This window comes from Typha angustifolia, chromosome 5 (genome assembly GCF_048772165.1).
Source record: "Typha angustifolia cultivar Huaian chromosome 5, ASM4877216v1, whole genome shotgun sequence".
In the NCBI taxonomy this organism is placed as follows: Eukaryota; Viridiplantae; Streptophyta; class Magnoliopsida; order Poales; family Typhaceae; genus Typha; species Typha angustifolia.
The window spans coordinates 368,520-396,268 of record NC_133243.1 but is presented as its reverse complement, the minus strand read 5'-3'; the positions used below and the strand labels follow the sequence as shown (position 1 = coordinate 396,268).

At 35.3% G+C, this 27,749-nt stretch overlaps 2 protein-coding genes across 2 annotated transcripts; one reads left to right on the top strand and one right to left on the bottom strand.

Annotated features, from left to right (window-relative positions):
* Nucleotides 1–599: 599 nt before the first annotated feature.
* On the top strand, nt 600–25,114 carry LOC140759858 (protein SEMI-ROLLED LEAF 2-like). The gene is made up of 20 exons (XM_073096524.1): nt 600–890; nt 1,231–1,371; nt 3,259–3,333; nt 4,384–4,499; nt 6,096–6,210; nt 6,331–6,459; nt 6,980–7,027; nt 11,313–11,509; nt 11,603–11,799; nt 11,929–12,221; nt 12,757–12,906; nt 12,988–13,407; nt 13,524–13,673; nt 15,970–16,045; nt 17,786–17,913; nt 18,805–19,005; nt 19,108–19,245; nt 19,316–19,444; nt 24,082–24,309; nt 24,548–25,114. The coding sequence occupies exons 2-20, from the start codon at nt 1,237–1,239 to the stop codon at nt 24,707–24,709; spliced, it is 3,087 nt and encodes a 1,028-aa protein (XP_072952625.1). The 5' UTR covers nt 600–890; nt 1,231–1,236; the 3' UTR covers nt 24,710–25,114.
* Nucleotides 25,115–25,690: 576 nt separating this feature from the next.
* Nucleotides 25,691–26,092, bottom strand: LOC140760381 (indole-3-acetic acid-induced protein ARG7-like). Its single transcript, XM_073097315.1, has one exon. The coding sequence runs from the start codon at nt 26,090–26,092 to the stop codon at nt 25,691–25,693; it is 402 nt and encodes a 133-aa protein (XP_072953416.1).
* Nucleotides 26,093–27,749: the final 1,657 nt, after the last annotated feature.

Here is a 27,749-nt window from a genome sequence, read left to right as displayed (position 1 = left end):
AATATATTACCTTGCACATTCTTTTATGATGATTATATTATCTTAATAATTTATCAATTAAAAGACATATATATATCCCTTACCTATATATATATATCATAATAAGGGTATTAATATCTCTTTATAAATAACTTTTATTTAATTAAATATTTGGTTATATTTTATTATTTACATATATCTCTCGTGATAGTTTAAGATTAATTTAAATTAAATTTAATAACAAATAGAGATAGAGAATCATATTTAAATTAAAGTCTATCTCCAAAGAATCAAATTTAAATAGTTTAATATTAAATAGTATCTCCTATAATTAAGATATAATTATATCTATCATAATCATATCTAAGAGACAAAGATGGACTATTATAGTATTTAAATTAAGATTATAAATTTTAATTTTAGAGGGGTATTGAAATACTTGCCAATTTTTAATGCTTGTAACCTCGGCTGGATTGTTTCTATTGAGTACGTGGATGACAAATGCATCGAAATAGATTTGTTGTTCCAAGATTATCTACTTTTAGTAGGTGTTATAATCTAACCAGAATTATGTCTAGCATAGCAGCATTATTGGGAGGGCCTCAGGAATCACCCGTAGCACTACGGATTTTAATTTAGTGGGGATGGAGTCGCGACAACTTCGCATTGCGTTGGACGATTTCAAAGTCTGAGAGAGAGAGAGAGAGAGAGAGAGAGAGAGAGAGTGGGAAAACACGAACAACGGAGGAGCGAGAGCGAGGGAGAGAGAGAGGGAGAGAGGAGAGGAGAGAAGTTTGCCATTTTGGGCCTGGGAGGCGTTGTGGAGATCGGGTGGTCTCCTCGGACGCCTCCTTCTGAAGCACCGATCGAGTCCTTCTTTCTATCGATCGCAGTTCTTCGAATCCGTCTCGGTCGGTCAGCTTTCCTCTGACATTTTCTGCTGAATTTTTTTGCTCTATTTATGCGATTACATGGATGTACAATTGTATAAACGTAATGCTGCTCTAACTCAACTTGGAGATTTGGATATGATAAGGTGAAATGTACCTTCTCCAACCGATTAGATTACAATTTTTTTTTGGTCTTTTGATTTATATTAGCCCAAAAAGATGCGATTTTGATGGTTAAATTGTATATGTTTCTACCAGTGTATGTGTACATGTTTCAGTTTAATTGAGAATTAAATTGGAAGAAAGCAGAATGCCTCATTGTTATCAATTCTCTTTTTAACCTTTTCTTTTCCTTCTGCAGGAGAAGATGGGTGTGATATCAAGACAAGTTTTGCCGGCATGCGGTAGCTTGTGCTTCCTCTGTCCTTCACTGAGAACGAGATCTAGACAGCCGGTGAAGCGGTATAAGAAGCTTCTAGCCGATATTTTTCCTCGATCACAGGTCTTCTCTTGTACCTCTCTGTGAAATATATCTATAATTGTTACTCCTTTGTATTAGATATGAAGTGTTTCTATGTTAGCCATTATGTGTAGAGAGATTCTTGTGCAAATGCATGTGGACTGCCTAGAGTATGTCAAAGAGAAACTTATTAAAAGGGAGATTTTTATTTTTATTTTCCATTTTGTTGTACAACAAATAGAATGACACCCTAGGATACATGCAAAATTAATTGTAAGGCCACTTGGTGTGTCTTTTGGTGTCCATTATCGAAGCACCAGATCACTTGGTATGAGAAATAATAGAAACATCAATAATTCATATGGAAGGGGCAGAGAAATGGCTCACATATGATCTGTGCTGCCTTTATTTTTTCATTTCTTTAGGAAAAGATTTGGCCTGAGTTTGATTGCAATCAATTAAGAGAACATAGAGGAATCACTGAATTGTAGACACTTATTTTTTCCCCATCTATTTCTATTTATCTAGCTTATCTACCAGGTCAAAGTCGAGTTTGTCTCCTCCCATGTTTCAGAGGCAGCAGCTAGTTTCAGCACTCCATTTGGACCAATCTTTTGCTTTCTCATTCTTTGATAAAAGGATCCAGTTTCTTCATAAAAAAGAGGAGGTAGAACAAATAAATATTTCTTTCTCCATTCATCTCTGGGGTTGAAAACCTCATATATATATATATTGATATTGATCCAACATGTAGGAATCAAACTCCTCTTAGTTTGGAAATCAACATGAGGGTGACCATAAGATCAATGTTCTAAAAAGCGCACGGCAAATACAAGGGGTTTCATACTTTCATGACATGCGATGAATGGCAAGCGCCATGGTGGGTGATGTGCCCAAGGCGGGGTCATGAAAACATGATATAAATTTACTTTTCCTAAGTTATCTAACTTCTATATAGTCTAACATAAAAGACAAAACTATGTAATTAAGCAACTCTATCACAATATCACCTTAAATAACCTAATTAAAAGTTGATAATTCATTAGTAATCAAGAAAATAAAAGTTTATTGCTTGTCTGCTTCTAGATTTTTAAGACAAACAGAAAGTTCCTGTAGTGAGAAGACTACTACACGAATTTCCTTCTGCAGGAAATTCTGCAGTCTTCTCACTGTAGGAATTTCGGCGATCTTTGGACTGAATGATGGAGAAAAAACAAAAATGATGTGAAAAAAAAGGAAAATATAGTAGCATAAAATGAAAAAAGACAAATTTAGGAACCGTGCAAGACTATGGGAAAAGAATCACAAACAATATAATGAAAAGATGCGAAATAAGAAAGAAAAGAGTGAGACCTGACCAAAACGCTATTTTGGTCTGCCATATCGGGTGCACTGCTATTTCGGCTTTCCATATCGGGTGCCATGAATGCCATTTAGAACCACTACAACAAAAGCGTAGTGGCCCAGGGCTGCCTCAGTCTTTTCTTGGATCATTGCATATGGATTAGCTTATTAATTGAATGTGTATATAGAGAGGAAGAGGGAGGGCAACACAAAAATAAGGTATGGCTTAAAAGGAGATTGGGCTGTAATGAGGGGATAATATGGCAAAGTCACTTTTGTCATGTTGCGAAGGGCTTCTCAAGATAAAAAACAGAAGTCCACAAGTGGTTGGTCGGATGAGTATCTGTAGATGCCAAAGAGGAAGGAAAGGATGGGACTTGTACAGAAGAAAGCCGATGCAAGAAAGAAAACTGATGCTAACCTCAGATAATTAATTTTTTGTTTGCTTAGAAGACATCTTTTTTGCAATTAATGTGTCTTTCGAAAGCTTGTAATTATATGTTTCAAGTCATATATTCAGCATAATTGTCATGTACTTTCTAACTTTGTGAGAGAATAGATTCATAGTGAATACTTGTCTTACAGGAGGAAGAACCAAATGACCGAAAAATTGGCAAATTGTGTGAATATGCTTCTAAAAACCCACTACGTATACCAAAGGTAATCTTCCATTTCTTCTGCATCAGTTAAAGACTTAAAGCTTTTAAAGAAGGTTCTTTCCAGAAGAAAATAAGGAAATGACATTTGGACAGAAAGACAACTTTACATTATTATACTACATTTGCATTATTTTCTCTTGATTTGAAGGTTGACCTAATTACTTTATAGTAGTAACTGGTACTAAGAGGGAGAATATTTGAATTCTTTTATATCAATCACATAAAAAGGAAAATCCTTATTGAGTATATAGGTAGCAGTAAAATGTACATTAGCAAGCTATTTTTCTTTGTTCCTTTTATTTCTTGGGTATTTCAGCTGCCAAAATCTGCAAGTTATGTTGAAAAAACAAACTATAAATGGATCATCGTAGCAGGAATATAATTTATATTATATAAGGCTCATTGACATCAGTGTTCTCATCCTTTTTTCTCCTGGTTTTCTTCCGAACATTACAGGCTACAGGGCACATAATATGTTAGGCATCATTTCTTTTATTTTGGATTTCCTAACTTACTTCCATTTTTCTTCCTAACATTTGCTGCCCCTTCATAGTAAAAGAAACTTTTTCTTCCCGAAAAGAAAAATAGTCTTTGGTTACTGTCTTGCCATTCTCCTCACACTCTTTCTACCAGACCTGTGTGGGCAAAATTGATATCAAGGCAAGGTCAGAGGTTTTCTGAAAACAGAACTACAGTAAAGTGATGCTGAAATACTCTTGAATTTTTTTAATTTTTATTTTGATTTTACATAATCCTTTTACCATTGATACAGACCAGATAAAATTATGTGGATCTGGAGAATTCTTTTTTGGGAATTCATGTGCTATTGATCATTCAGGGATTCTTTTTGTCTGTTTTTGTTTGTTCTTGTCTGTTTATGTAGAGATTGGGACAGGAGTGGTCTATTTTACTCAATGATTTTTTTATATCTTGTAGCATCTTTGTGTAACAGTCAGATCCTTCACCTACCTGTTGTCTTTCCTAACAGTAACTGATGCATAATGTCAATTAACTTTATCTCTTCATGTAACAGTTCTCTTTTCTCTGGCAGATTACAAATTACTTGGAGCAAAGATGTTACAGGGAATTGAGAAATCAGCAGTTTGGCTTTGCAAAAGTTGTGGTGTGCATTTACCGTAGATTAATATTATCTTGTAGAGAACAGATGTGAGTATTTTGCTTCTTTTTTTCTAGTCCATAAGCTTCTCTCTAGTATGTTGATACCATTTGTGTTTGGTGGTGGTATTGTTCGCTCTAGCAAGAACCGTTCTGTTATTATTGAGTGCTAACTCCATTTATGGTTCGTTGGATTCAGTGGATTATGTGCAAATGGAAATGCAAATGCTACAAATAGGAAAAAGAAAGGGATAAGGAGGATAGAGAGAGAGAGAGACCTAAATGAAACCAGAGCTTCAAGAAGCATTATTGACTTCTGTAGTAAGGTCTCATAATGTTGCTGTTTTTTGGTACTTATGTGCCAATCTATCATTACCTAGCGACATATTTCTGCTTAGGCACCTTTCCTTAGTATAAAAAATTTAAGCTAAATTATACTTAGACCTCCTTAACTATGACCTGATATTACTTATACCCTGTAAAGAAAAAAAATGTTACACTAAGATCCCTTGAATTATTCAAATGTTTCAAAATGATCCTTTTGTTAGCCTACAATTTGTTATTCCGTCTGGAATTGACATGTGAATGGCATGTGATCAATTTTTATTTATACTGAAATTGTTCTCATCTTCCTCCACAAACCTATACTAATATATTTATATTCTTTTTCTTTCAATCTTTGTCAAACATTTTCCTCTCATCTGCTTCCAAAATTTTCCTATTCTAATTGCGATCTCCATGATTCTATTACTCTTCTTCCTCTCAAACTCTCGATCTTTCTCAACTTCTTTCTTTCTCTCCTTTCCCGCATTTCTCTCCCTCAATCTCATCCCAATGCCAAGTTCTATGGTGATATTTCTTCTAATTTTTTCTTATTCCTCTTAATCTTTCCTAACTCTTTATCTCCCAATCTCTATCAACCTTCCTTACTTCTTCTACAGCCTAAATATCTATAAGGGTCGAGCATTATTTTGTAAAATCAATTTTCCATCAATGGTGTAACCCCCTATAGAGTTTATGATCGTTCAGAAGGTCTTACTATAACATTTTTCCTTTAGGGGATTATAAGTGATATTGGGTCATAGTTCAGGGGGGTCTAGGTGTAATTTAGGCAAAAAATTATTCACAGTCATTAGCAGTAGCATGTGAGGATGGTGCTGTAGCTAGATTAACCAGAAGAGTTTATCCAAACAACACCTGTCTTTCTAGCAAGGCATGGAAATGTGTATGACACTTCGGCAACAATATTTAGTCAAGATTTTAGGGGATTGGAAAGGTCCGACAGTTACTCTTCGGGAATAAACACACTGGTGCCGTCTAACTCTAAAAATAAGATGTCATATTTGTCAAGTGCTGGAAGATGGTGACCTTCATTGAATTTATTGTATGGCAATCCAAGTACGTCTTCCTTCCCTAGATCCTGTGTAGGTGGGAACTTTGCACACTAGGATGCCATTGTACAGCAATCCAAGTCTCTTTAACACTGAATGACATCTAGTTTGTTCTCGAAATGTCACTGTTTATATATTTGAGATTACTATTACTGCCCCTTGGCTTTTCCCTAATATTTACTAGACTGTTCATTTAGAGAAATGACCTTCCGGATTGATTTCAAGATATTAATTCTCGTTAATCATATTCATTCAGGCCACTGTTTGCTAGCAGCTTATTGAGCATCATACACACTCTATTGGATCAAACACAACAGGATGAAATGCGCATCATAGGATGTCATGCCTTGTTTGACTTTGTTACTAATCAGGTCATTTTTTTGATTTGGTGTACAGATGTTTTTCACTCTGCTTGTATTCAATAGCAGAGGACCTGATTAAGCTTGTGTAAATCTGTGCTCAAGAGATCCTTTAACTGTGATTTATTCCAGGTGGATGGGACATACCAGTTCAATTTGGAAGGCTTGGTCCCAAGACTTTGCAGTCAAGCTCAGGAAATGAGAGAGGATGAGAAGGCACAGGATCTACGTGCTGCAGGCCTACAGACCCTTTCTTCTATGGTAGACTTTGCTAGAAACATGTGATGAATAGTTACATACTAGAACCTTTTGTAATATCTTCCAAGTTTCATCAACAACAGACTAAGTTAATAGATTAGAATGATAAGTACTTGTTAGATAAGAGACTAAAACGATGAGAAAATGCAACCATTCAGGACTGCTTAATACTTTCATGCCACAGATTTATCCAAGTTCTAAATGATATCTGCACGCATTCATTCCATAGAGACTCAGGCTATAGGCATTTGCCACTACATTCTGTATTTGTACTTTCTGTTGACCATTGCAGTGCTACTTTCTAATTTAAAAATCATATGGTTTTTCACCATGTTTATGCCACTTTCTTGTATTCTTTGAAACTGAAAGAATGATATTTCTGTTTAGAGGACTTTATGCCTCTCTTTTCTTAATATCCTACTTAAGTATGGAAATGTTATGCAGAATTCCACATGTTCAAAATTTCACAAATTTGATTTTCTTGTGTTCATCAACGACTGTGTTTCTTTGTTTTGATGAGCAGATCTGGTTTATGGGTGAACTTTCTCATATCTCATCAGAATTTGACAATGTAAGCAATATCTTCAAATTTTTATTTAATTGATATTTAAATCAAGGTTTTTTTGTTGCTCAAGCTCAATGCTCAATCATAAATATTGTTCTTATACTTTTCTTTTTTCCTATCCTGCTATTTTTTTTAATGCAGTTGAAACTTGATACACAATACCAAAGCTAGTATGATCTGCTTTATGTCAAATATTTTATGTTTATATCTAGTTTAAAACTTGGTATAACAGCCAGTCAGCTACAACAGTTGCTTCTTTTTAATTATTACTGCAACACTTGATGGTAAGGCCAATATGTGGTAGACCTCTGCTAGGTACTGAATAAATACTGAAATGAGGCCTATAGTTGCAATGATGGGCTTCATGCCCACTGATTGAATCCCACACCTTCGTCTTGACTTATTCTCAAGTTCGAGTCCTACAGACAAGATAGTTGTTTGAAGCTTTAAACTCTTAACATTTTCTTCTCCAATTTTAGGAGGAAGATTCTCTCTTCGGTCTTTTCTATTAAGGATTGCTGTGCCGGTGGCACATACTGTGCAAATACCCTGTCGGCACGAGGCATGCCAAACCGACATGCCTTGACACACATTTAATTTTTTTTTTAGGGTTTTTATACATGTTTTGGTTTGATTATTGTATTCAAGCCTATATTAGAGTTTTTTATTCGTAGATAATTGTGCATGACATATTTTGTCAAAACTATAGCAATAGTCAAGTAAAAGCATGGTTCAACAAGTAACATGGGTTGAACATATTCTTAAAATGATAATAATTTAATAATTAAAAACTAGTTGAACGTAAAATAACGAGGAGGATTAAAGATTTTATTTGTCAGCACAAGAATAATTTTAGAATATTACATCAAATACTATAGATAATCTACTCATCCATGTTTGTGATAACACCTCATTTACTCTTCATACATATTTGGGTTTTGCAATTTTTAGATTTTTTGAAACTTGGGGCAAAATTTTGGGGAAATCAAAATTTCCTTTTGATTACTGTATTTTAAAAGTATTTTTCACAGATACAATGCTAAAATGCTAGATCTATATAGAAAGGCCCTTACAAATGATAGATCTAACAAAAGTAAGTCAGATCTATCATTTGTACATCCTAAATTAGTTGTTAAAGTGTAAAACAAAGGAAACACTTAAGAGAATAAAAGAAATATTTTCTTTTTGGTGTGATTTAAAGAAGAGATCTTAAATTCTTCATTGATCTTCTCTATTTCTCCTCTCTTTCCTCTTCTCTCATGTCAACTTTTTATTTAGTAAAGTGACTATCTTGACTAACCCTTAATCGGTTATGGATCGTCTGCTGCCTGATACTCAACTCGTGCCAAGCGACACGGATTGGCACGCTCTTGTGCTGAACGACGCAAGGCTATGCCAATAGCACATCCTTTGTCGAGTGCCGTTTTCTCACTGACACGATAATTGCTCAACCGATATGAGGCATGCCGTGCGACCATCCTTGCTTTCTATTATCTCCTATGATAAGATTAAAAAGGGAAAGAGATCCTCTCAAGAGTCGCAAATCTTTATATGGCCGCAATTAATAATTTACAACTTTACCTTTAAGTAATTCTTGTGAAAGAAATTTGTATCTAGGTAACTCCAACAAATGCTGGTCGTATGCTTTAAATTTGTTGCTGTGCTAACCATGCTCGTAAGTTACCTATGCCATGGCAAGGAATCTATTTGCTGACATTGCTGATCTGTATTGTGTTAATAATGATGTCTTTTTTTAATCCATGATGATATTAGAAGGGCTCTCTGCTTATCTAGCGGAGTGTCAAGATGCCATGCTGATGGCTAATTGATAAACTTGTACCCTGTGGCACCTTTTAAAGGTAGTGTGCACCAAACTATGGTGCAGAGCATATGCTGTGTATGCGGCATAGTCAATGAGACTTACCTAACCTATGTGCCATTATAACTATATTTAGATCTCTTATACCTAAAATGGAATTAAATTTAATCTTGGTATTTAATCAGCTAGTGTTGGCGCTCAAAATCTCATTTCTACTTACAAATCTGGGCTATTTATTGAAATCACTACAGAGAATATTAGATGACTAAAACTAATAGAAAGATCTAGTTACTCCTAAAAGATGATTAGATGGACCTCAAATATTGACAATGCAGAAAGGAATGAATTCAATGAATTGAACCTTCCCACTTATTTGACAATTCATCTATTCACTGTTGTTTGCAACGATTGTACTGTTTTCCAACCTAACTTTTGATTCTTCTTCAACCTCCTTTATTTGTCAAGTCAATCTTTAATAGAGCGAAATCACTGCTGCTTCTTGGTTGACTAAATTATGTCCTTACATCTGAAACATTATGTCAAGAACTTTTACATTTGTGTCTCTTTCTGACAGTGCAAAATCAAAATTTAATATGTTTCTGTGTCTTCTTGAAGATTCAACATAAGGAAAGCCAACCACCAAAAGGTTAGCCAGCACACTTTCTTAGCTATATATTATCTAACAAACCTAGTGAAAAGTTTCAAATTGTTTGTTATTAAATTGTCATAAATGTTGCAGGGTATCTGCAACTTGCAGTTTTGCAACAATAACTTCCTACAATAAGGTCAAGTTTGAAAGAGTAAGTGAGATAAAAATTGAATTTTTTAAGAAGGGTCTAGGGTAGAGTTACTATCTAATCAAAGTTAGCGGAAGATAATAGAAAACCAGTGAAAAACCAAATTAGGCATGCAAACACGTAGAAGAATTTTTATGTGGAAAAATCTTTATTAACTATGGATAAAAAAAACCATGGATCCTCTTTAATGATCAATTTTAATGTACTATAAAAGTAGATACAAGATATACTTATACCCTGTCCCACCTTTCAATACTCACTGCAAGTGATTAAAGTCCATTTTGGTGGCTAGGCCCAGCAATGAGCTAATTTTGTGAATAAATTGTCTACTCCACTAGAACCTAGGAGTCAAAAAATCTAAGCCTCAGTACTCCCTTGAGACGTTGATGAAGATGAATAAATGTAGAATATATGAGATTTTCACATCTAGTGATAAAAATTATCAGCACAATCAACATGGGCTGATATCGTGCCAGTGAATTATCAACTTGTGCCACTAAGAATTGAGCATATCTTATATTAAACAAACCTAATTTCGAGTCTCTTTCATCCCTTTTGATACCTCTTTTCATTGTAGTGCTTGGTCTATATATTTTGTACTTAAAATTTCAGAAATCAAAGGGAAATTTTAATTTTCCCGAAGTTATTTATCAACTTAGAAGATCCGTGAAAATTTGAGAAAATGATGAGATTAGAATCTAATCGCATATGTCAGCTTAATATCAAGCGTTGAAATACTTTACATGAACCCTGAAAACCTATTTTAAGATTCTTTTTAGGTTTAAATATTTATTTTCAACATGTCGAGGCTATTTAATGTGCCAATGGCACACCGGTTTGTCACAACACATGACAACAATACATACTGTGCTGAATCAATGTTGACACAGCCCGTACCTTTGACACTTGAATCAGTACTCTGTTCAGTTCCCAGGGTTTTCTTTTGATGTGTACGAGATCCGAAAAGAGCCATTTAATGCAGCAACCTTTTTCTCCTTATATAGGTGGAGAAACCTTCTTCCAATCAGACTAGGAAACCCCCAAATTGTTGTCAAATTAGGAAATCATCTCCAAAATAATAGGAAAAACTTGACGAATTTGAATAGCTGTGTCTAGCATTCAAACATATCCTAAAGTCTCTGGGGCTTTGAATGGACTTCGAATGCTCTTAGAATGGTCGTTCTATTAAATCCATTTTGCAGAAGTTTGAATGACATCAAACGGACTTTTCTGCACATGCTTTCAAATGGATTTGAGGGTGTTCGGACGAGTGTATTTGAAAGGTTTTAGAATGCTCTTTGAACACCTTTGGCAAAATTAGCCCAAAATTGATTTTTGACTTTCAGCTTTCACCTACCCTAATGATAATTTGTGCCTTGTCTCAAACACTCTTCCTCTATGATTAGATACTACAAAAAACATGTCATTTTTATACGAGTTGCCAATTACAAATCATAACACTAACAAAAGTTACATGTGCAAATGGTCGATGCCTCGATGGAATGCTTAGTCCTGAATATTTTGAATAGCTTGAATCACTGATGGCATGTGCTACTATCACTTTTCTTTTTCTTTTCCATGGTTGGTATGATTTGTGATGTCAGAAGGCACTTTTTTATGGCACAACTTAAATTTCTGTACCAATGTTCTTTAATTTACTTATTTATTACTTTAGGTTGTTTCAGTAGTCCTGGAAAACTATGGTAAACAAAAGAAATCAGATGATCTTCACCAAGGTAATCAAGTCTCTCATAATCGGTGGGTGCACGAAGTCCTTAAAGCTGAGGGTCATGTATCTCCTTCCCCATTTATCATATCTAGGGTTCCATCCTGGAAAAGCATTGTCAACGGACAAGGAATTCATTTGCCTATGTAATACTATGTCCTGTTATACTTCATTACTTATATTTTATTATTGTTCTCATTTAACAACTTTTCCTTTTCTTTTTTTTATGTGTGTTGTAGGGAAGAAGTAAACAATCCTCACTTTTGGTCTAGGGTTTGTGTGCATAATATGGCCAAGTTAGCCAAGGAGGCAACTACTGTCCGTCGTGTTTTAGAGTCTTTGTTTCGATATTTTGATAACAATAATTCATGGTTATCAAACGATGGGCTTGCCCTATGTGTCTTAATGGATATGCAATTATTAATGGAGAAGTCAGGTACTTGGATCTGTATTACCACTTCTATTAATATTTTCATCAAGAGGCCAACTAAAATTTAGTTTGCAGGCTGGTTCTACCACAGACATTATGTGGTTTTAGCTGATTCATATCATCTTTGTCTTGCAGGGCAAAATACACATTTGATGATATCAGCACTAATAAAGCACCTTGAACACAAGGCTATTTTGAAGCAGCCTTCCCTACAGCTAAGTATTGTCGAAGTAACAGCTACCCTTGCAGAACAATCAAAAGCTCAAGCTTCTGTAGCAATTATAGGCGCAATAAGTGATCTTGTAAGGCATTTAAGGAAAACAATGCATTTTTCTCTGGACAGCAAGGAGTTGGGAGATGAGATAACAAAATGGAATGACAAATTCCGAAAAGCAGTTGATGAGTGTCTTGTTCAGTTATCGAAAAAGGTACTAACCTTTTTATCTAGCACCTTTATATTTTAAAAGATTTGCCTGTACTATTAGCTTGTGAATGTTGTAAAGTGATTGGCCTATATTTGGTCTTTTAGTGTATTTGCTTTTTTTTATTTTTCTTTTTATTATGTGCACATAAAGACATTTATGCTAATCACTGTCAGATAATCTGCTGATGCAAAAGCTTAATCTATTAGGCAATGGATCAACAATACATCATGCCTTTTAGATGCCTCCTCACATGAAGCTCCTACGCACTTGGCACACTGCTCATGAATGCATGATTGATGAAAAGATGTGCCGCCCTCTAAACAGAAACAGAATTAATAATTAATATAGATTAACAGAGGTTTCGTGAGGTTCAAAATTTGAATTTGAGATTTGTAGAAACTTTGGGTCTGAATTTATGTTAGATAACTAGTTGATGAAAAAGATTAATATGCACTGGCAAAGTATAATAGGAGATGGATGGAAATCTGGAGAATTACATATAAGAGAGCTTAGAAATGTTCCTGACTTCTTTGACCAGGTTGGTGATGCTGGACCCGTTCTTGATATGATGGCTGTAATGCTAGAAAATATCTCAAGTACTGCCTCAGTTGCTCGATCAACAATTTGTGCCGTTTATCGGACAGCTCAGATAATCGCATCTGTACCAAATTTGTCGTATCACAATAAGGTATATAAATGTATTAATTAATGCCAGAGGTCTTGTGTAATTCAATGGTCTGAATTATTTAATTTGCACCATATGTTGCAGTCATTTCCTGAAGCTCTTTTCCAACAATTGGTCATAGCAATGGTCCACCCTGATCATGAAACACGTGTGACTGCTCACCGTGTATTTTCCATTGTTCTAGTTCCGTCTTCTGTTTGTCCTTATTCTTTCTCAGTTAGTCTCGAACAACCTGGTATGCATGATCTTCAAAGGACACTCTCAAGGACCGTCTCTGTCTTTTCATCTTCAGCTGCTTTGTTTGAGAAGTTAAGAAAAGAGAAATTTTCCTTGCGAGAGAGTGCTTACCAAGAAAGTCAGAGTAAAATTTCTGATGGATGTGATGGGCAATCTTATGATGCAAAACTTCATAAAATTCAGTCATCCCAATTCCGTGCATGTAGTATGAAAGGTCCCTCTTTATCATTAAAGGCAGACAATGGTTCTCTGTCGTACAAAGGAACAGTATGTACAATGCAACCTAGTATTTATCTTATGCAGCTTCACTTTATTATACTTAATCTGGTGAGCTGTAATTTATCTCAGAAGAGTTTTGCTTGACTCTGATTGATTGTATTCAGGAACCAGTTTCATTGAGATTGAGCAATCGTCAGATCACACTTTTGCTGTCTTCCATATGGGTTCAGGCTATTTCCCCTCAGAACACTCCTGAAAACTTTGAAGCTATTGCTCATACCTACAGCTTGATATTGTTGTTTTCTCGACCTAAGGTAATGCAATTGGTATGCCTATTTCTGCCTATTGCAAAGAAGCCATATTGTAATCTTTGTATTTGATCTTCCAAAATTTTATGTGCATGAATATCCAATAATCTAATACTTACATTCTGGATGTACTTTATGAGATTATCCTTCCTCATGTCTTTTGCCTGGCCTCCTCTTTTTCAAATATATAAATCATCTGGGAGATATTTTATCTGATAAATGAAAATGCCACAAATTATTTTGTAGTCATGTGCAGATGCAAGAAACATGGTTTCTGAACAAATAAGCCATGCTTCTATTACATTAGTTTTTTTATTTTCTGTTTATGTTAGTCTTTGCAGAATATGTCTTTGTTACACGATGTCATTGTCATTTACAACATAACTAATATTAGCCTATTAGGGTATTGGACTTTTTACCTCTTTTGATGGAGGGGAGGATACTATTATTTTGGTCTTTAACTCTGTTGAAGTATCATAAAGAGACACTAAGACGCATCTTTTTCTTGCAATTAAGGGGTGAATACTGAAATTTAATTCTCATAAGAGTTCTTGCTCCTTCATTAGTGACAGACAAGCAAAAATAGAAAATTAACAAAAGGATTGACTAGTCTATTCTGATGCCACAAAGTACTGCAGATAAATAATCTAACACACTGTAGTTGCAGTCCAACATTATGATAGACAGCATGTACTTGTATTAAATCTCACACATTGATAGCACAATAACACGTATAGATACATTTTACAGTTGTATAGTTGACATGACATTCTACGAATGCAACTGATACTGCAGATGTTTTGCAGCCTAATTTCTCACACTTTTTTATTATTGAGGGTGGATTAATCAACCCTTTCCATTTAACAATTTTATTATTACAAAAAAAATTGCAAAATAAAGCCTAAATGCAATCACTTCATCTCCATTTACTAAGGGTATTGACAAAGAACTGGCCATATACATGTCTAAATTGGTCTTAGACTTGATTTACAGGTTTCTTTTTTGTTTTGAAATATTTCTTTCTGAATGTTACTGTAGCAGACAGCTATAATTATTGTTGATTACCATACTGGTACTGAAGTATGATATAGCCATCGTACTGTTTACATGAACAATATCAATGGGTACTTTTCATTAAGGAGTTCCTTGTCATTGCCTCATTGGCACGGTGCTTCCATGGCACATGCCATGCAGATGTAGGCCACAACCCTCTGTGCCAACAGAGGTAAGTTTGGTTTTCCCAAGTTATTTGCCCCAGTTTGAAGAAATCTGAAAAAATGGGAAATTTATCAAATTAATATCATATTGGTGTATGATTCAAGTATATCTATCACTTTTCATGAGAAATAGCATATATTGCACCAGTATGTAAGTCTTAAAGACTAAAACTGTTGTTCGAAAAGGTAGCTGCTATGGCTGCCAGGGCGGGATTCAGCTACTATTGCCATGCCATGGGCTTTAGGCCTCACTCTTGGCTAGTTGTTAGTCTAATATTGTACTTTTAAGCTTCTCTAAAGCTCAATTCACCATAAAAACCCTGAATTATTTGTTTGGAGAAAGAGAGTGAAAGAGAGTAGGCAGAAAAGAGATCAAAAAAAGAACTCCCAGTAATCATTTCTTTGGATTGGTGTTCACCCATGTTTAAGTGTGATAGTAGCAAATCACTATCAATATTTTACTTGTATAATTTTTAGTTCATTTTTTCTTTTTTTTCCTTCTTCCTCAACCTGATTTTCTATCTTCCAATTCTTCTTCCTCTTTAATCTCCTTACAATTGATTTTTTTTCTGTTATTACATATGGTATTGCCGATTAAGAAAATATAAAAAGTTTGAGGTGCGCCTCAGGTTTATAGTGCTTGCCATCCTCTGCACACCATGAATCATTTTGGCCGCTATATTTCCTCATGCTTTTTGGAATATTGCCTTAACATTTTTTTTTTCAAAAGAGGCCTCCGGATGCCTCTGGAAGGTCCATTATTGATTAAAGTACCCATAGTTGTTGTTAGAAGATAAAATTTAGAGTATCTAGTTTATAGAGGCTGGCTTAACAATACTTTACAAGAAAATCACGTTACACAATCTATGCAATGAGAAAGTTCCAACTTTTGGGATAATATTACTATCACTGAGTAGAGTAAATTAAGATGCTTTTGAGCCCTTCACTATCGGATTTTAATGATATCAAGTTGACATGCTTTATTGGTCCTAATAGAAATATTAAACATATCTGTATCATGAATGCAGGCTAATCTAGTCTTAAGTTCTTTTTATTTTCCTAATCGGCAGTTCTTTCCCTTTCAGACATCAATCAATGAGACTCTTATTCAGAGTTTTCAGCTTGCGTTCTCTCTAAGAAGCTTTTCACTTGGAGGACAGGGTAAGATTTTCAAAAACTTGCCTTTCGGACCTCTGCTTGTATTAATAATGTATTTGCAGTTTTCCAATAGTTTTTCCAAGTAAGTTTTTACAGGAAATCCTAAAATTTGACTTTTTGCTAAGTTAGTGAAAGTAGTTGACTCTGTGCTTTCATTAAACATTAGTAGACTGCAATCTGCTAATTTGATCTAAGCCATCAGGACTTGACAATTTGACATCATACCCACCTGCCTCCATATGAGGTAGGTTAGATTTACCTCCCCGACCATGAAAAGCATTCAACAAAAGACAAACAAAATGAACCAACAATTCTGTAGAAAAATGGTATGACAAATGGTAGCAAAAGAAAATCTTAAAAGTAGACTCTCTCAATCCAAACTGATGCACATTTGGTGTCGCATTTAATTGGAGATCTACTTAAGAGTAAGATATAAAGGCATTGCCCACCAGGATTTGCAGACATTCACTATTTCTATCAATTTTTTATACTAAAGTATGTTTTATGCATGTAATTGCTGGGGCTAATAAAGTTTAATGACTTCAATCAAGCTTCTAAATTTAAAGTAATTTAGTCTCCTTTTTTGGTTTGTAATATTTGGTAAGCTAATCTAAATTTCACATCCAAAAGAAGGTGAAGCACAAGATAGAATTTGGTGATAGAGCCCATTGGTTAGCCTTAACCTGTCAGAGAAGTACCTAGAAACCTCAACCAACATAGAAAGTGATATCGTTTCTGCCTTCTTGAACAGAGAAGAGAATCAAGTAGTTTTTTGCGAAGACCATAGACTTTATTGAAGACTTGAAGTTGTAATTTAGAATTCCTTTTGTTGACTCACCAATTGCTCTAAAAGCTTAAAAGCTTAGGAGATGTTTACCTATATAATAAATTCTATACTGGTGCTATGCTTATTTGTTATATTTACATAAACTATTATGATGTTTATATAATGTGTAATTAACTTGATGTGATATAAAGTTGAAATAATAGTTTGACAAATAATTAAAATACCCTTTATAATATATATAGGTGAGGAAAGGAGAGGAGAGAGAAAAGAAAGAGAAAAGAGAAGAGAAAGAGTGATTAAAATGGTAGCTGAATGAAGTGGTATTATTTTAAGGGTAAAATAGTACTCAGCAAATATAAAAATATTGATGAAAGAGGACAGGAGAGAGAAATAGATATTAGTAAACTAGTATTAAGATAAGTGATTGCTTACTTACTATCTAGTATAAAGAGGTTTTTGCTAGAATAAGATTTTTTTTTTTCTACAAATGAACGAGGCCTTAAGCTTTTAGAGAACGGAAGATTTTATGTTTTATATTTTAACACCTTTAAATATGGACAATAGTCCAATGAAGAGCATGTGAGGTGCATATATTGGGTTAATTCTTCCTCGATATTTTCCTAGACTTGGCCATTAGAACTTTTTAAATGCTTTTCTAGTTAACAACATTTTGGAGACAACAACTAGTTTGATCATAGTTATATATAACTAGCTTGTAGAATTGTGTATGTTAGTCTCTTATGCGGTTTTGCCATTTTGGAGAATTATATTCTGCTCAAAGTACCTATCATTTAGTGATTATAGATTGTCATCCAACGCTATGTGGCAATTTAGGTTGCTCTTATCACTTTATATTACAGCTATTTGCTGCCGTGCATTATGAAAATCTTCTTGATCATAGAAATATCTTATTAACTAAAAAGTTGTTCTCAAATATATGATTTTTCATTTTGTAGGTTCACTGCCTCCATCACGTTGTCGGTCCTTGTTTACGCTGGCAACATCTATGATTGTGTTCTCTGCAAGAGCTTTCAATGTTGCACCTCTTATCCCAATTGTTAGATCATCACTTAATGAGAAAACAGTATGTGATTAATCCTCATGATCTTGCCAGAGTTCACTTTGTTTCATTAAGAATGCTTTCAATAAGGTGCTCTGAATAAGACTGGCTTGTTATTTAATTCTTTGGTGGGTATCTGATCAATAGAGAATAATTTATTAAGTAATAAACAGGGTTTATGCACATTATGAGATAAATTTCATGTGCTTCTTCTGAAATCGCCTTAAAGAAGCTAGCTCCCATAGATTCTTGTACTCTTTATATGGATACACATAATCCTGTTTGGGCTATGCTACAGCCTACAGCTCACTTCATGTTTAGCTGCATCTTTACATTGCTGGCTCAAGCTTAGTTCTTCTAGTACTTGTGGACATCCTGCAATGTTTGGGCTTATGTGGTTATTGTCTAGAATCAAGGATAGCCATGTCGACCATCGGTAAGCACAACATGGCACGGCACGTACCACGACATTTGCTGGCCATGCCGCTAGAGAGGTAGAGAAAGGAGGTTACTCACCTTCATTCTTCAACTTTGTTGTCGTCGTCACCACCAACCTCATCGTCGATCTAGATCCGCAACTTAGGTTTTTATTCACCCACCTTGACTCACCCGAGGTCTTCTTCCTCCTCAAGCTAGGGCATCTGTGTCAGTCAAGCGGCACCTTCATCTATGAGCTCCAGCAACATGAACGACGGCGACAACAAGGTCGGTGGCAATAGAAAACTCAACGACGAGATCGACAGTAAGCAAATCGCTACTAGGAGGGGTGTCGTGCGGCACCCCTCGTGCCACATGCCACGTGCCACGTGCCACGGCCATTGTTGTCTAGAATATCTATTATGAAATATGTGATTTCAAACCTTTTTATTGATTGTGATAAAACCATAGTGCTAAATGCTGATCTTTGTGTTCCAGATTGATCCATTTCTTTGTTTGGTTGAAGACTGCAAACTTCAGGTGGTGAAAAATGCATATAATATTTCGTTAAAAGTTTATGGATCACAAGAGGATGAGAGTTGTGCTTTGGAGTCTCTTTCAGCAGTAGAACTGACAGAAAGCCACTCAAAAGAATCTGTGGTTTCTATGATTATAAACAGCATAGAAGATTTACCAGATGTACTATCTCCTGTAAACTATCTTTCAGTTTTTACATAGTAGATTGGTGAAATTGGTCCTCATCTTATTGTTGTACCTGTTGATTTGTATCTGTCTCTGTAGTCGGAATTGGCCATTATACAAAAGCAACTGCTAAGTGATTTTCTGCCTGATGATCTGTGCTCATTTGGTGCTCAGTTTGAAGCACCGCGAAAGATTACTCCTTTTGGCTCTAACAAGGATTATGGATGCCAAGAGCAGGTGCTTAACATCAAGCTACTTTGGTTTATCTGCTGACATGTTCATGTAAAGGTGCTGACTTATTCTGCAGGTCATGTTTGCTGCCTTCTCAAACGACGATGACCTCTTCGGTGAAGTATTTGAAACTCCAGAAGCTCCTACTTTGCAGATGTCCACAGGCAAATCAAATCTTCTGAGTGTCAACCAGCTACTAGAAACGGTTTGTTTCTCCCTGCTTTGCTTCCATATAATTTTTCTTTTTAAAAATTATTCTGAGAAACTTTAGGAAATCTTTTAATCTACAGAATCCTGTTGAATTAGAAGTTCCCTTGATTGTAAGGGAAGACCAAAACTAACATGTGAGTAGTTGGGTAAGACATGATAGAACTTGATTTGTACATAAATTTTTGCACTAGATAGAGATGAATGGAGGAGAAGCATACATATAGGCTATAGCTGACCTAACTAATAGGGATGATAGCTTTGGTTGCTGTTATAGAGAATCATCTCATTCAAGTTGTCAAATGTTAAAACTATGATTTTTGCTGGTCCTAACAATTGTATCCATCATGGTCTTGGATTATATTTAGAGTTCTTCAAGTAAATCAACCATCATAGTGCAAAAAAATTATGATCATCAGAAGTTTCAACTTGGCAAACTCTGGAATTTGTGAAGAGTCCCAAATTATTAGTCGTTATTCAAGTTCAAGTGTACCCACATATTCTATCAAATTAGATCAAAATAACAATAAGACACACATTTTCTTTATCATCTACACTGATGTGACCATCAACACTACCTTTGCTACCACCACAATGACCACTATCATTTCTCTGCTGCCACCTCTCCATCTTCTCTTCTTTCTGTGCCTTTTATCTTCAGTCTTCACTTAAATACATAGTGGCAGTGTTGCAGTTTATTGATGATGCTTGTATCATTTTCTTGGAAGAGATAGTCTAGGGAGGGGTTAGGAGTAGTTGAAGAATGGAGACAGAGATAGGAAGAAAGGAAATGTCAGGAGGTGAGAGAAATTTGATTGTCATGGTGGTCGTAATGGTGGAGACAAAAATGGTACATATGAATTATGATGGTGATTGTGTGGTGGAGGAAAAAAGGAGGTAGAAAATAAAGGGATACAGAGATAATAGAGTTAATCATCTTTGCTAGAATTTGGTCATTTTAGCAGCTTTTCTTTTTCTTGTTTCTTTTTATGTCTATTATTCCCATTTCTATCATTTGCTTTTGTATATTGCAAATCAAACTTGAGTCGCTGAACTTATGAAGGAATGAATATGCCAAAGTTTTTTGAAAAGCAACCTAATAGGAAGTGTATATATACCCAAGTATGAAAAGAAAGGTGACAGGAATAAAATAGAAGCCAATGATGACTCTTTAGAGATTAGATGTCACGACTCAATATCGGAATTATGAGGCTCTGTACCTTAATACGCTTGAGATACACGAAGCCTTACAAATACTTTCTAAGTACACAATAATAAGAAAGAAAAGAATTTGATTTATATAATTTAACCCAATCATAATGAAAATAACTAATGTCATCATTAATGTGTCTCTAAACAAATTAAACTAATAAGTAATCTAAAACGTAAAGGGGTTGGTCCTAAGTGGAGGTGGGATTCCTATGCATCTCACTCACCAAGCTGATCATTACCTAAAATATTAGAAGGAAAAAAATCGATGAGATAACAACTATAGCTCAGTGAGTGGAATTTACTCAAAAGCCAAATAAATCTGAAATTTATAACATTGAATAAAATTATATCCAGCGATATAAAAATGACAATTCCACTAAGCATGTTCTTAAAGTAACAATAATAACGACAATAATGATAACAGAAAGTTATATCTCATGACATGCTGAGTTCCGACATACTAAATATTTTTTCAATAATAATAATACCATTTGTCTCAATTAGGTCTATATCCTGTAGATCCGTATCAACTAGAAGTCACCTTGAGATGACGCTCGGATCTTTTTCTCATAACTGATCTAGTTATGGTCACCGGGAGGTGTCACAATGTGATAAACCCATCCTATCTCTTTCACTAATCATTGAGAGATATTAAAGTTACCTTAGGAAGTCTTTCGATCTAACCTGGGACTGTTTTTTAACCCCACCAGAGTCACCTAAGCAAGTCATCGTAATGATCTAAAATAAAACTTTCTCCTGGACTTTCAAATAGACTATAGTCACGTAAAAAGTCGCAAGCGATTTATTCCGAGACTGTTTTCTAAGTCATAGCAAATACTAGTTATATTTTTTTCCACTAAAATTTACAATTTGCATGAAGTATAGCAATGCACTGAATGATATATTTTATGCACAAAATTATAGTAATTAAATTGCACATAGAAAATATAATAAATAATTTGCGCATAGAGATATACGTAGTATGATAAAAGGTACAAAACACAACATCAATAAATATGTGAGTGAACCCACTCACCTTAGTCTAGGTAAAACAATTGAAATTCTAATCTCTAGTCTGCATGTTAAAAGTCACCACATTTTATAATAAATAATAATAAAATTTCAAATAAAATAATATCATGATTTCTAAGATTTAAAACTAAATAAATAGTTAAAATAGGTTGATTTAAACCCATTAGATTGGGCTTGACTGCGGCTAGCCCGTAGCCCACACCAATCTATTAATTGGGCTAGGCCAAGGCCCAACCAAATTGTAATGGTAGGGTCTTTGGATCCGAAATCCAAACCCGAACCCACAAAATAAATAAAAAGGTTGGCTCGGGTTTAACCCGAGCCCAACCAAATCTTCTCCCCACGGTGATCGACGCGAGGAAGAGAAGGAGAGAGAGAGTCCACTGGCGACCACCGTCGTTGACAGTCCATTGGCCACACCCCAAGCACCCCGACACTCTCGTGACCACGTAGACCACACGAGATGGAGAAGTCGTCGTTGACAACAAGCAGCTCGACTCTATGGCCGACGGCCATGAAATTGGCTTCTACCAAAAATCGAGCCACGAGGGCTCTAGGGAAGCACGCCTATGGCATGAGGCCAATGACATGAAGCTCTGGCACACGAGTGACAGCAACCCAAAGCCGTCGGCCGGCTTGATTCACCAACGACGCCGTTTCACCTCAAAAATAGGTATTTTTATTCTAACTTTTTAACTTAAATTAAATTTAAAGGGTGGGAGATGGCTTATCGACGAGTCGCGTGGTGGTCTGCAATTGCTTCTACAATGAGAAGAAGAAGAACAACAACAAGAAAGGACATAAGGGGTCCTAGGGTGAGTGAATAGGATTAGAGTTTTTATTATAGGTTAGGTTTTGATCCTAATCTTAATGCAAATTTGATTCAGAGTGGCGGAAAATCTTGCAGCCACTCCCGTTGTGTGACTCAGAAGGAGAGGGGAGGGAGGTTGCACGTGCAGTGCACATGTGCCCTCTTCTTTCTCATTTTTTTTTCCAATTCCTACACTAGACAATGTTGAATCATAATTTGATGCTTTGTGTACATGTAGGTTTGCTAAAAGGGAAATATAATGATTTTTTTTGTTCTTGATCAAGTGGTTATTTCCAAAATTCTGGATTGCATTACGTGTGTGATTGTGTCTTATGTGTGCATGTGCATGTGCATGTATAGACATATATTTCCTCATCAAGTGGTTATCAATTGAAAAGGTTCTACGAAAAACCTTAAGCTCAACTATATGACCTTTAACAAATAAACTTGACGATAAACAATGAAAGCTAAACATAAGAATGCAAACACGCATGATTTATGTGAAAAACTCCAAACTAGGGTAAAAACCACGAATCATTTTTGCTAGGATCCAATCAATCACTAATTAAAAACAAGTACAAGAACTGCTTACAGATTACTTGCTAAAACCACGTCTATATCTGAAAATCTCTTGTTCGCTAGAACTCGTAATGAGTTGCTTATAGTGGTTAATTGCACCAATCTCTTTGAACTTTAAGATCGAACAAATCTTGTCTCAATAATCCTCAAGATAAGTTGCACAATGTTGTAACAATCAAGAACAATCTTTGAACTCTCAAATCTTGTAGCTTTTTAATCAATGAAGAACTTCCACTCAAATCTTTGCCAAAGCTTCAATTCTCATTCTTCAATCACACCTATTTTCTAGGCTGAGGACTTATATAGGTTTTCAAAGATAGATGCAAAACCGAGTTTAAGTTAGTCTAGAATTGATTAATTTTGTCAAGGTGTTCAAACGCATGAAGAGACGTTCGAACGCACTTAGTAAAAATAGTCCAAATGACCAAGGCTATTTGAATGCCCGCAAACACCTATTATTTTCTTCCGTCTCGTAAGATGAGTTCGAATGCATCTGGAATTTTCAAACACCTGTTAAAGCCCACTGCTCTGGGGAAAATGCGTTCGAATGCATTAAGGGCTGTTCGAACTCTTGTTAAAGATCACTGCTCTGGGGAAAATGCATTCGAACGCCCTGGGGAAAATGCGTTCGAACGCATCTAGGCCCGTTCAAATGTCAATTAAATGCTACTCCTCTCGGGATTTTGCGTTTGAATGCCTCTAAAGGTTGTTCGAACGTCGGAATGCTAGAACAAAGTATCAGACTCGCAAGTGCGTTCAAACACCTGAACACTAGAACGCTGTATCATTGACTTAAAAACTTTGCTATTGTATCATACTCTTTACAAAAATTTATCAACATAAATAAAATAGGGTTTTGTTTACTTAGTTGCCAATAAAATAAAGTTACATCATTTGTATTATCTGCTAGTCTGCAAAGAAAGTCACATTGTAACTTTCTCTCGTTGTTCCATTAGATGTGTTAATTTATATTTTCTAGTTGTATTTGCTTATACTTTCAGGTGGTAGATACAGTATCTCAAGTGGGAAGGTTTTCAGTATCAACTACCCCTGATATGCCATTTAAAGAAATGACTAGTCACTGTGAGGCTCTTCTTAGTGAAAAACAACAGAAGATGTCTGCCTTCATGAGTTTGCAGCAAATACTGGAAAATTCTCTTGGTGGCTTGTCGCATGACCAGTATGAGAGGAGAGAGTACCCATATTTGTTTACAGAGCAGCTCGATAAGGTATAATAATCTATAGTTATATAAGATAATGCATGGACTTATATTTTAGTAGACAAATATCAATCTCCTTTTCCCAGTGTTCAATGGTTCTCCCCATTATCTTACCTGTTACTTTCCATACACCACTCTAGCTTTAGTTGTTCTACTTCTAGCAGCAATTAAAATCCTTGGTCCAATTGTAGTGTAAAACAAAATATTTCTTCATTGTGCTAACAATACGAGTATTTTCAATATGCAGAATACAAATCCTTTTCTTCAGCCGAACTTGGATGCCTACCAACAAAATCTGTCTGGAGAAAACACAAAGGTAGCGCATAATGACATTCAATCCCACCACCAGTTTCTCAAGCTCCCAGCATCAAGCCCATTTGATAACTTTCTAAAGGCTGCTGGCTGTTAAGCTGGCATTACAGAAGGTAGCGAAAACATCACTGTGGATATGTTATCATGTAAAGTAGTTTGTTATCCGAAGCTCAAAGTCAAGTCATCTAGGGCTCTCGAGGCACTTAATGGCTCCCACCTCTTCCTTCATACAGTTGCATGACATTTTTGATTCATGGTCATAGAGGTTTGCCTGTTTTTGGCTTCTATTCATTTACTTTGTAGTTCTGTATAGAACATTTTTTGCTTCCTTTTTACCCCTCTTCTTTTCTTCTCTCTATTTTCTTGTGTGGGTGAAGTGGGTTTCTATTTTTTGGTTCATTAAAATTTAAGGAGGAAACATTCTGAGTGGGTGAAAGTGTACCTATTATCATCAAATTTACAATCGATTATTATACTTGGAGTGATTCATTTATAACTCAAAGCTTGCTGTACTTGGAGCGCCCTATTGATTTTTTTCACTTAATTCTTGTTCTTCGATTTTTGCTGTAAATACTTCCTGAATCTGCAACTCATGATGGGTTCTGATCACAAAACACTGAATTTGTATATGAATATTTTGTTCCCCCTTAATAATTAACCTTTTTTTCCCAAAAAAAAAAAAATCTTGTGTCTGATAGAGTACTGTGTGTGGAATTGGAAACTGGTTGATTTGAGGCTTGCAATCTTGTTCATCTTTGTTGTATTGTTATCCCTGCGTTCTAAACAGAATGTTTTGTTTATTCAAGTAATAAGGATATTGTAAGTCTTTTTATAATATCTATTTTAATGTCCACTCTCAACAGCTCTTTCCTTTGCCTATTCCAATCATCTATATTCCAATCATATGAATCAGCTTTCTTGGAGGAATGATAATATACATTTAAATCACTGCTGCTAGAAGTACAAACCTAACATTAGAAGGACAAAATATAAAAAAAAAAGGTTGCACTTACAAAAGAATATTAAGAAGCATACAGTAATCATTGTAGCAGAGATGATGATAGATAGTAATCCTTTGTCATCTGCACATTGGTTTGTGAGTGTGATGAGGCTGAGCAATCTCAGCTTCTGAAGAGCAGCAGAAGTAGGAGTCCTTCTTCCCTACCACCTTTAGAATACTCTCAAAGACAGACACTTCACATGGAATCCTTAGCACACCTTCATGTTGAAAGCCAAATTCTTCTTCTGCTTCTCTCAGTAACTCTACGAATTCCCTGTGGCCCAAGTACTCTGTGGGGATCACAAACCTCCTCATCTCCTCGCCGACGCATACGGCGAGGAATCCTTTTGGAACGGCGGCGGCCATGGCGGCGGGGAGAGATGAACAAGTATCAGAGAAGGAGAGGGTCTTCTTGAGGAAGTTGATGCTCTTGCTGTTGCTCTTCGGTGCAACTGTAAGCTTCTTCCACTTCTTCAGCATCTACTGGAGTCTCACAATCTCTCTGATCTTGTTGTTTTGCTTGCTTCGATCCATGGAATTGTTGGTGAAGTGTGAGCGAGGAAGTGTATGCCGGATTCGGAATATATATATATAGGAGGTGGAATCTTTTCTTTTTTTCCCCATCAATTTTTAATGCTTCTTGTAATAATAGCTATTTAATATTATTATAGTTTATTCAAGTTACTGTTCATTTTGATTATGGCTTCTGCCAACAACTAATATTAGGAGTCAAAAATTTTGACAGAGTTAAAGAAAAGAACAAAACTTGACCTGAGTACAATTTAGTATTTAGAGAGAGAGAAAAAAACAAGAAGATATCTTTATCATCCCTTTATCTTAGAATAAATAGTTCCATAGAAAAAAAAAAAGATGGAACTAGTCCTATCCTTCAATTTATCTTCTTTTTTTTGTATAGTTTTTACTCTATCCAGTTGGCTAAACAGCATTCTTTTTAGTCATCTGCTATCATCTTATGGCTCTGATGCTAAGTCTGACTCAGATTAACATGGCTTCTTCACATACCATGATCTAGTCCTATTTTTTAGACAGGAATGAGCTTTGTTTATGTTTGTATAATATTCTCAAAATAGATATGTAATGGAGGTATAATTGTTTTTAACTGGCAGAAGAATGAAAGCAAAACATTAAGTATCATCTTCTGTACAGTGATTTAACTATACACCCAACATTGCATATATTTTGAATCCTTCAACTTGCCTTTGGATCTGTCAGTACTATCTAGAAATTAAGCTTGTCCTTTATTTTCCTTATCATTTCTTTGTTAAGTATCCTTTATCTTATTCAGGTGAACACCTGGGAGAACATGGCAGGTACAAGAAGAACACAGTCTGCATGTGAAGTGCCTGAATTTAATATCATCAAATAAAGCATGTTTTCAGGTGTAATGAATTCAATTGGTATTGCCATTTCTATGATCTTAATCTTTTGAATATGATTGACTTCTGCTTGATTCTCTACTTTGTTTCCTCTTCCATGATGAGTACTTGCACCAGAAGCCATGATGATTACTAGCAATCAATTGATTATTATTACAGGAAGATTTTGAATCCATGCATTCTGAATTAAGTTGGGCTGGCATTTCTGAGGAAAGAAAAAGGTAGATAGAAATGATAAGAACTATAAAAGATTCCTTCAACATGCTAATGATGCAATAAGATCAATTGCAACTAGCCAATATATATGAGCTTTCATATGATAAGTTCAGAGTTACAATTGCAACTAGCCAATCTGCTGCTCAATTATCACAATGAAGCTGTCAGTTTAATGTACAGTCCATCCAATATGCATTGACTTAACTAATTTCCCCATCATCAGTAGGACCAACTGCTATTTACAGGCTACAGGAAAATGCAATAATATGGACTGTTATATAGTACTTGATAAAATGATATCAATTTGTAGATTGATATTTTTTTTTTGCATATCAATAGCATAATATTTACTTGTAGATTCCAAGCCAAAGCACTACTAATTGCCCAAATAACATGCTTCATTAGAAAATGAAGCAGATCACTTCAATTTTTTTGGCTGCCAAGAGTGTGGATGGCTACATATTCTTTAGCTAGTCAGAGTCTTACCTTGAAATTGCTATTGGAGAGTATCTATATACAAAAAG